Genomic DNA, 11,160 nt, shown 5'->3' with positions numbered 1-11,160 from the left:
ACCCCTATAGCTGGATCCGCCAAAGTTATGAAGAGGCGTTGGCCTTCTCATAACTTCGGCATATCCAGAGCCAGTCTGAACGTAAGCCAGCTGCCTAAAACAGATGTAGAAAATGATGAATGAGACGGGCCTGCCATTTTATACATGCTGTGAGCAGGTAAAAGTCACAGATTGAGGCACAAATAACCTTTGCACCACAATCTGCGCCAGAAATACACCTAATATAGGCATATTTCTGGATAGTAAATGACGCTCCTAGTGTGTCCATTCATGGTGTGGTAGCAGTAGATGCAGCACATGGATTTCTGCCAATTGCTAGGATACACCTTTAGAGGCAATAGCAAGTACAGTTGTGGAAAGGCAAAAAGCAGTATGTGGATTCCCTGGGCTGGTCGGCACCACGGTTGGCCAACCGAAGTCTGAAATTTACGAGTCCAATGACAAACTTGCATTAAAAAGATGCGCTTGAGCTTGACATAAAAACACCAACCAGGGGAAAATAAAAAATGAAAAAAAAAACACCACCACACATTGTTTAAGCAGCACCCACATCAGATCCGTAAGTTTATTTGCTCAATGTGCGACAGTTACATAATGAATCACATTCATGATATTCCATCACTGAGGAAAAACTGCTAGAAATGGTCCGTGAGCCAAAAAAAAGGGAAAGAAAAAAATAAATAAAAATATGGGGAAAATGTTTGAGCTGAAACACTGAGTTTGTTTAAAAACAAAGTGAAAAAGTAAAAATGACAATTCACTGATCAGACCTTAAATAATTCACTGTATTACGGTGACAAAGAAGCACAAACAAAGGCTTATTCAAAAACAGTAATTTTCTTACACATTAATAATTAGAATTTCACCATGACTTACACCAGACATTGAGGTTAGGCTAAAACTGGTGTTTATGATCCCTCCCACTCCCCATCTAACCCATTTTTATATATATTTTCTTTTTTTTTCTTTTTTTTTATATGTTTTTCTTTTAAGATCAAAATTAAATATTTGCATGTCACAATAGCAACATCCATTACATACCCATTGTTAACTATTACAGCTCTGTAGACCGTTGTCTACCCCTTAAACCCTCACTTTCCAATGGAGAACATTGTTTTTGCTTCTTTAAAATAAAGGCAATAAAATTGAAGACTAGTTGGCTTGCCATAGGAATACATAACATCTACTGTATAATTTAATTTCAAGCTACGTTATAGAAATACAACACTAGCATGCACAATATTGTATTGAGATTAATGCAGCGGTAGTAATTTCATTGGAGAAACTGTTATATAGGCAAGTGCAATAAAAATAAAATAAAAAAAATGCTGCTTTGATTCTACTCAGCGTTCTTTGCTTTGGAGCCCTCTTAGGATCTTCAGAGTTTTATAGCAGCCAAGTAAATAAAAAAAATAAAAAATAGTTAATGTAATTCCAGTAAATTACTTTTATGCTGGACATAAATATAACACTGATAATTGGACGGGAACAAAAAAAAAAAAATTAAATAATATTTCACTTGCTGTCAATCAATGAAGTAAATCGAATTCTGCTACAGATTTGCCTCAGATTTTGGCTATGAAGATGCCACTGCCATTGTAAGCAATAAACAGTCTACAATGACGACAGCCTTTTGTTACATGTCCTGTAATTACCTATGGCTTCTAGAAAAGAATCGTAACCCTAAAAGAAATCTTCCTATACTGTTCCATTTAAATAGTTCTAAACTAGAACGTTTAGAACTTTGGTTGCACGTATCAAACCAGCCAGAAAATTAAATTAAGCAGGACCTTTTAAGGAGGAATTTGCCATTTCAAACATCTGCAAACAGACATTTGCATCGTAACGCGTGATTAAACTACACCACAAGTGTAGCGCGTCCAAAGGAATTAAAGTGTTTGAACGCTTACCGTTACAAGACAGCGCTCAGCACCAAGACGCTACTTATCGGTGGCAGTAGTGGATCAGTTACACAGAAATTTTATTTTTTGGTGGTAGAAGTTACATCACATATCATCTAACCTTTTCAGTTACTTTATAGACTTACCAAAAAGAGAAGGATGAACAAAACCTGACTGCTGAAGTCCTGGCAAGCTTTCCTGGTAAACTGTGGAATTCACTAGCATGAATACTGGCAGGCAGTGGCTAAAGAACTGGGCGCGTGTTGTAAAGTCGGAGGCTTGCACAAACGACACAACCAGCGTCTTAAATAAATATGCATATACTGTAGCATGAAGGGCAAGACGTGCTTACAGCTAAGAATATAAATATAAAATAACTTACTGGAACCACAAAACTATTTAAAAAAGGCATTCCATTCAAGTTATTCCTACTCGTAAATCTCTTTCTAAATATGTCTAGCGATAACTTAAAATTAAAAACAGCTCCACTTTTATTAAACTACAGAACAGTCCATGTGCCAGTGTTTGGCTGCCATTCCATACTAGCACAGCCAGTCTAACTTTCCACTCGTGGTGTTTTGGCAAAATGTCGAAGAGGCAATCAAAGACAGGTGGTAGGGTCTTTCCCTGGGGAGGTCGTCCCTTCCTAGCCCCTCCCCCACCCTCAACCCCCCACTTGTGGGAAAAAAAATAAAGACTGCGGTAGTAGCATCAGCGTGCGGCTGCCAGTCTATCGGGAGGTCTTAATTGTTGCCTTCTCCTCCGTCGTCATCTTGCTGGTCACTTGTCCAGAGTGTTAGGTTGTCACGCAGGAGTTGCATGATAAGTGTAGAGTCCTTGTAAGAGTCCTCATTGAGGGTATCCAACTCTGCAATGGCATCATCAAACGCCGTCTTGGCCAGATGGCAAGCCTGTTCGGGTGCATTTTGTATCTCATAGTAGAAGACAGAGTAGTTAAGAGCCAAGCCCAGCCTGATGGGATGAGTGGGTTGCATGTGCTCTTTGCTTATCTCATGGGCTTCGCTGTATGCCTTCTCTGACGACTCAACAACAGCTGCTCGCTTTTCCCCAGTGGCTACCTCAGCCAAGTATCGATAATAATCTCCTTTCATTTTCAGGTAAAACACTTTGCTTTCATACTGGGTTTCACTGCAATTTTTGATGAGGAAATTATCCAAAAGGCTTAGTACATCTTGGCATACTGCTTCTAACTCCTTTTCAATCTTTTCACGATATGCACGCACCATCTCGATTTTTTTCTCGTTGCCATCTGCAGAGGTCTTCTGCTCAATACTGCTGATTACTCTCCAGGAAGATCTACGTGCTCCAACAACATTCTTGTATGCAACAGACAGCAAGTTTCTTTCTTCATTTGAGAGTGGTTCATTTAATTCTGTTACCTGGTAAAAGGAGAAAATAATGAGCAATATAGAAGATAGCAACTCATCACACTGTGTATTAATTGCCGCTCTCCAATTAATCCCCATAACATTACACACTTTTATCACCATTCATAACATCATTTCAAAACCTAAACACTAGCTCAGAAAATAGAGAGCCCATGTACCCAAGCAACATTTCGTACATTGATAAATCTCACCCATACAGCAGTCTGCTTCTTCCCTTCCACTGTAGGTGATAAAACGGTCTAACTGCAGCCACCACAAGGGGGGGCTCAGTGCAGAAATGTATACAGTTACCACTAAAAATTTATGGAAGCTGTAAAACTATATAACCAGTGAGCTACCCCTAGGAAAAATGCTGTGTATTTACAGGTGAAACTCCAAAAATTAGAATATTGTGCAAAGACTCATTACATGCACAGTGTGACACTTTGAGCCTAGAATATTTAACCTTTTCATAAAATTTGAGTTTCACCTGTATGTCCAGAAGCAGAAAAATAAATAAATAAATGAATGTTTAGCGCAAGGCTCCTCCTCCCCCATAGCAGTTGTATGGTCAGTCTTCTGGAGAGTATGGCACTCCTCTAATTACACAAAGCTGAATAGCCCCTTAATGCTATGGCGATTAATTTTTTTTCTTCATTTTCGTTTATTACTCCTTTAACCCCTTCAGTACTGAGCCACTTTTAACCTTAAATCCCAGGAGGATTTTTGCAAATCTGAAATGTGTCACTTTATGTGGTAATAACTCTGGAATGCTTCTACTTGTCCAAGCCATTCTGAGACAGTCTTCTTGTGACACAATGTACTTCCTGTTAGTGATAAATTTGAGTCAATATGTTGATGTGATTTTTTGATCATTCAATATTCCACTTTTGGGGCAAAGTAACAAAAATTTTTTTGTTTTGGCACGGTTTTATTTTACTTTTTACAGCATTTACCTGAAGGTTGGATAATTTGATATTTTGAGCAGCAATACCTAATATGTAAAAGGTTTAACACAGTAAAAGCATTTTTGTAAAGAAAACACATTTTTTATGAGACTGTCTTATGTAGGTGCTCAATTTTTTTGCGGGATGAGATGACGGTTTGATTGGTACCATTTTGAGGTACATATGACTTTATAATTGCTTGGTATTACACTTTTTGTGAGGCAAGGTGACAAAGAAAAAAAAAAAAAAAAAACACATTAGGTATCACATGATCCACCCTGTCAGGTGAACGCCGTAAAAACTGCCTTTTTTTTTTTTACACTTATAAATAAATCCAATTTTTTTGTCCCACTGTGGGCCTTTAACTTTTGGGGGTCTGATCCCCTCTACAATGCATTACAGCCTGGGGGCTTGATCTCATAGGCTTCCATAGGAGGCAAGCCCGGATACCTGTGTTAGGCATCGGACCCCTATTGCTGATCGAGTGGCTCCTGCATCCACTCCATGAGAACACCGTAGATGTACAATATTTGCAAATAATATTTTGGACCAATAATTGCCTTATTTTTACATATGCCTGGTTTGTTATTGCTAAAACGTAACTTATAATACATAGTATATAAAATGTCTTTTAAGACCTAATGGGTTTAACTCTCAGTTGTGTTGCATTTTCCTCATTAGTTAGATATAATGGCCCTTATCTTCACAGCGCTCCTATTGTAGCAATGGGCCGTGGCAGACTGGTTGCTGAGTACTGTTACTAACCCCCTTATTGTCTCAGTCCCGTGTTACTATAAAGTTTAGGCCACCGCTAAGGCTACTTTCACACTAGCGTTCGATCGGATCCGCTCATATTAATGCAGACGGTGGCTCCGTTCAGAACGGATCCGTTTGCATTACCATGATGATGTTCATGATAGTGCAAACGGATCCGTTTTGACTTTACATTGAAAGTCAATGGGGGACGGATCCGTTTGAAAATTGAGCCATACTGTGTCAACTTCAAACGGATCCGTCCCCATTGACTTACATTGTAAGTCTGGACGGATCAGTTTGCCTCCGCACAGCCAGGCGGACACCCGAACGCTGCAAGCAGCGTTCAGGTGTCCGCCTGCTGAGCGGAGCGGATGACAAAAGGTGCCAGACTGATGCATTCTGAGCGGATCCGCATCCACTCAGAATGCATTAGGGCTGGACGGATCCGTTCGGGGACGCTTGTGAGAGCCTTCAAACGGAACTCACAAGCGGAGCCCCGAACGCAAGTGTGAAAGTAGCCTTATAATCTAAAGAATGCTACACTTCTGTACTTAAAGGAGTTGTCTCCCTTCACTAAGTGGCATTTATCATGTAGAGAAAGTTAAAACAAGCCACTTACTAATGAATTCTTATTATCCATATTGCCTCCTTTGCTGTCTGGATTCATTTTTCCATCACACTACACACTGCTCGTTTCCATGGTTACAGACCTCCCTGCAATCCATCAGGTGTGGTCGTGCTTGCACACTATAGGAAAAAGCGTCAGCCTCTCTGGTGGCCAGGACCGTGGGAGCGAAAATAGTCTAGTGCTTTTTCCTATATTGTGCAAGCACGACCACCACTGATGGATTGCAGGGTGGTCTGTAACCATGGAAATGAGCAGTGTATAATGTGATAGAAAAATGAATCCAGCCAGCAAAGGAAGCAATATGGACAATCACAATACATTAGTAAGTGGCTTGTATTAACTTTCTCTACATGATAAATGCCACTTAGGCCCCTTGCAATCGAGCAAGCGTTCCTCCCGCAGCGAGTCCGCATCACAGCACCCAGCCTGACTGGATTCACATAGCATCATAAATCAATATAATGCTATGTAACCCTTACAGTTCTGGAATGTATTGGATAACACTGGCAGCATTATGGGGCTCTATGCCGGAAGAATCCTGATCAGTTTTATCCTAATGCATTCTGAATGGAGTGAAATCTGTTCAGGATGCATCAGGATGTCTTCAGTTCCGGATCGGAACGTTTTTTGGCCGGAGAAAATAAGGCAGTATCAGCTTCTGAGATTACACTACTCAGCTGTTTTGAAATCCATCTTCTTAGTTCTGGAATGGTTTTACCAATATATAACTTGGGGCAGCCACATTTGTTAGCATAGACAACCCCATATTGTTTAACTTGGTATTTCCTATCGTCCACTGGATTCATGAACTCTTTCCATTACCGAAGTTACAGTCTCCACAGGGATATGATCCTTTAATGTACAGCCACGTCATCTTCACCTTTCTATTCCACTGAAAGTGACTATGCACTAGACTTTCCTTTACGTTTACAACTCTTCTGTATGCGATGGTTGGGTTCTGGGGGATTACCTCTTTATCGAAATGTGCCAATATTAAGATTTTTCTTTCTCTCTCATGTTGTACATCATATGTACAGATACTGTATAATTTTTTATCACTGTTGTTGATTCTGTAAAAGGCCGATTCTATCAGTACCTTTCACTCTTCTGTATGCAACACTTTTGTAAGGCATACTGTACGCCCAAGGAGATAGGGCGCTTACCAGATGATGTCAGACTCCAGTTTAGGGGTTTATAGTAGCAAGGGACAGAGACCATAAGGGGGCTGGTAACCCACTGCTAAAATAGGAGCGCTGTATAGATAACAACAGTGCCTTTATATCTAACTAATGAGGAAAAGAATGTGACACAACTAAGTTTTAAAGGGAACCTGTCACCGGGATTGTGTGTATAGAGCTGAGGACATGGGTTGCTAGATGGCCGCTAGCACATCCGCAATATCCAGTCCCCATAGCTCTGTGTGCTTTTATTGTGTAAAAAAAACCCGATTTGATACATATGCAAATTACCCTGAGATGAGTCCTGTCCCTGACTCATCTCACGTACAGGACTCATCTCAGGGTAATTTGCATATGCATCAAATCGGTTTTTTTTACACAATAAAAGCACACAGAGCTATGGGGACAGGGTATTGCGGATGTGCTAGCGACCATCTAGCAACCCATGTCCTCAGCTCTATACCCAAAATCCCGGTGACAGGTTCCCTTTAAACCCATTTATTAGGTCTTAAAAGTCATTTTATATACTATGTATTAAAACTTACGTTTTAGCAATAACAAACAAGAGGCATATGTAAAAATAAGGCAATTATTGGTCCAAAATACTATTTGTAAACAATGATATAAAGTGCCTGTATGTATGCCTCTACTTTTGTAGCAGTTCACCGTAGATGTACGGCACTGGGATCCTATGGGTTAAGGAGCCATAACTTTTTATTTTCTGTTCACGTAGCCGTTTGAGGGCTTGTTTTTTGTGTGACAAGTCGCACTTTCTAATAGCACCGTTTTATATTACATACAATGTAGTGGAATGCCGAAAAATTTCCAAATGAGGTGAAATTGAAAAGAAAAAAAAAAAACGCAATACCATCAAAGCTTTATGGGTTTTGTTTTCACGGCGTTCCCTGTTCAGTAAAACTGACTTGTTACCTTTCATTCTCCGGCTCAGTACGATTACACTGATGCCACACTTAGGCCCCATGCACACGGCCGTTGTTCACGGCCGTGGAACAGCGGCCTGGATCCCTTCCTGTGAGCTGGAGCGCACGGCGTCACTGGTTGCTATGACGCCGTGCGCTCCCTGCTGCCGCCGCAATACAGTACTACACTGGTATGATCTATACCAGTGTATTACTGTACTGTGCCGGCAGCAGGGGGCGCACGGCGTCATAGCAACCAGTGACGCCGTGCGCTCCAGCTCACAGGAAGGGATCCAGGCCGCGGTTCCACGGCCCGCACACGGCCGTGAACAACGGCCGTGTGCATGGGGCCTTATATAGTTTTCCTTCTGTGTTAATACTTTGGAAAAAAAATAATCTTTGTACTGCTATACTCTGATCCCCATAAATTTTTTATAGTTAAGTCTATGGAGCTGTGAGTTCTCATTTTTGATGAGTCATCTGTAATTTTTATTGATACCATTGTGGAGGGTGTATGAATTGATTACTTTTTATAAACTATTTAATATTTTTCAGGTGGTAAAGTTACAGAGAAAAAAAAGAAGAATCAGACATTCCCCCCCCCCCCCACCCATTACGACACATCGTGTGGGATAAATATGCTAATATAGAACAGGCCTTTTGTGACCTGGTGGTGCAAGTGGCTTTTTTTTTTTTTTTTATATTATGGGGAAAGGGGGTGACTTGAAGTTTTATTTTTTTTATATTGTTAGAAACATTTTAACATATTTTAAGTCCCCTTATGGGAGCTTAACAAGCAATTGTTAGACCGCTTGTCCTATAGAGTGCAATAAATTACCATTGCAGCCTATGGAAGTTGTGCTATGTTCCTATGGATCCCTGCCATCCATAGGAACTACTGCTGTAGAGGCTACCACAAGAAACAAACAGCTCCACCAATTGACATGTGCAGCATTCCTGGTGAAAGCCACCTCGGATGCCGTGGTCACAAGAGGTTAAGCGTCTGATTAGTGTTCTCAACGATCACAAACATTATCCTCAAGGGGTTAAAGCACTGCAGGATTTTAAAGAAACCATAGTTCCATTAAGTGTCAGGACTGAAGTAACCATTGTGTTACTCTAGGTCTTTTTATTAATTTTTAACTTTAGGTGCATTTTATTTATTTTTTTAAGGGAATCGGTCAACCTGATTTTGGACCATTATCTACAGTTAGGGCTCTTTCACACTTGCGTTGTCCGGATCCGGCGTGTACTCCACTTGCCGGAATTACAGGCCGGATCCGGGAAAACGCAAGTGAACTGAAAGCATTTGAAGACGGATCCGTCTTCAAAATGCGTTCAGTGTTACTATGGCAGCCTGGACGCTATTAAAGTCCTGGTTGCCATAGTAGTAGTGGGGAGCAGCATACTTATCATACGTGCGGCTCCCGGGGCGCTCCAGAGTGACGTCAGAGTGCCCCATGCGCATGGATGACATGCCATGTGATCACGTCATCCATGCGTGTGGGACGCCCTGACGTCACTCTGGAGCGCCCTGGGAGCCGCACGGATGATAAGTATGCTGCTCCCCCGCTCCCCACTACACTTTACCATGGCTGCCAGGACTTCAGCGTCCCGGCAGCCATGGTAACCATTCAGAAAAAGCTAAACGTCGGATCCGGCAATGCGCCGAAATGACGTTTAGCTTAAGGCCGGATCCGGATTAATGCCTTTCAATGGGCATTAATTCCGGATCCGGCCTTGCGGCAAGTCTTCAGGATTTTTGGCCAGAGCAAAAAGCGCAGCATGCTGCGGCATTTTCTCCGGCCAAAAAACGTTCCGTTCCGGAACTGAAGACATCCTGATGCATCCTGAACGGATTTCTCTCCATTCAGAATGCATTAGGATAAAACTGATCAGGACTCTTCCGGCATAGAGCCCCGACGACGGAACTCTATGCCGGAAGAAAAGGACGCAAGTGTGAAAGAGCCCTAATACATGCATACATAGTACTGCATATAAGCAGCCCAGATCACCGTTAGCCCTCAAAGCTGTACCTAAATATACACAGTCCGGACTGTTGTGCTGTTCTAACATAAGTCTTCTCCTTTAAGTGCGCATGCACCGCAGTCCCGACAATGAAAAATAAAAAAATTGTGATCTGGCCTCCATATTTGCAGTAGTACTCATGTATTATTGTAGAAAGGTGGTAGAAAATTGGGGTCCCAGATTCCCTTTAAAGGGAACCTGTCACCGGGATTTGGTGTATAGAGCTGAGGACATGGGTTGCTAGATGGCCACTAGCACATCCGCAATATCCAGTTCCCATAGCTCTGTGCGCTTTTATGGTATTAAAAAAAAAAAAAAAAACACAACAATTTGATACATATACAAATTAACCTGAGATGATGGGGACTGGATATTGCAGATGTGCTAGCGGCCATCTAGCAACCCATGTCCTCAGCTGTATACACAAAATCCTGGTGACAGGTTCCCTTTAAAAGATTCTGTCACCAGAAAAATGCAATCTGCAGGCAGCATGTTCTAGAGTATGTACAACATGTATATTTGTGCATAAATGTTCAGTACATTTTTTTTACATTTAGATCTTTGCATCTTCTAGCTTAAAGGATAACTGTTGCATTTTATTTTTTCAGAGTATTGGATTGTGGTGATTAATATCACCTTGGTGGCCCTATTTCAACTTTTTACTGTGTATTCAATTATCCCTTAACTCCACATTTTTGTTCCCTTTACTGCCTACTTTTACCTGTGCTTAAAATAGGGTTGCTAGGCATGGTCCATCTATGTGTTGAAGGGCAGAGGACACAGAAGCATGCAGCGTGCAAGGTCAGATTACTGACAGCCAGGGACTGTAAGTAAATGATTAAAGCCAGGTCCTCCCCAGCAGCTGATAACAGTGCCTGGGCTGTGTGCACTTCTTCCTGTCCCTGCACTTGGCAGACACTCCCTCACTCAGCAGACTTGGACAATGCAGAGTTGAAGCAGCGCAGAGCAGGGAAGGGAGATCTGCCGTCTGCTCAGTGTATAAATGAAAGCAACATGTGGTAAGAGGACCCCTTTGTGCTGCAGGAGATTAACCCTTTAGGGGGAGGGCTCTGGTTACTGACACTTTTGGGGGGGGGGGCTATTGTTACTGGCTAGTGAGGGCAGGCGGGATTAGCCTCAGGGTGAGGGCAGTGGCGGCCATCTTAACTGAATAGTGAAATTGCAGTTTTATGCAGACTGGTTGCTAAGGACTGAATCTTATTAAATATGGGGTAAGTCAGTCTAATAGTAACTGATTCTGGAATATCATGTTATTAGTAACTACATATATGAAAATTAAAATTAGGGTCTAAGTGTGACAGTTATCCTTTAAGACCACTGCTGTGAACAGCTCACAGTAGACGTGGGAGGGGTTACCAGCAATTAATAGCATTCTTTATATAGTGTGTATACA

At 41.6% G+C, this 11,160-nt stretch overlaps 1 protein-coding gene across 1 annotated transcript in view; it reads right to left on the bottom strand.

The window, feature by feature from the left end:
• Positions 1-534: 534 nt before the first annotated feature.
• The window catches only part of YWHAG (tyrosine 3-monooxygenase/tryptophan 5-monooxygenase activation protein gamma), a 39,738-nt gene continuing 29,112 nt past the window's right edge, over positions 535-11,160 (bottom strand). The window contains exon 2 of the mRNA XM_044286074.1: positions 535-3,301. Within this exon, the coding sequence (XP_044142009.1) occupies positions 2,645-3,301 (657 nt within the window). The 3' untranslated portion in view covers positions 535-2,644. The remainder of the gene's footprint in view (positions 3,302-11,160) is intronic.

This window comes from Bufo gargarizans, chromosome 3 (genome assembly GCF_014858855.1).
Source record: "Bufo gargarizans isolate SCDJY-AF-19 chromosome 3, ASM1485885v1, whole genome shotgun sequence".
Taxonomy (NCBI): domain Eukaryota; kingdom Metazoa; phylum Chordata; class Amphibia; order Anura; family Bufonidae; genus Bufo; species Bufo gargarizans.
This window is presented reverse-complemented; position numbering and strand designations above follow the sequence as displayed.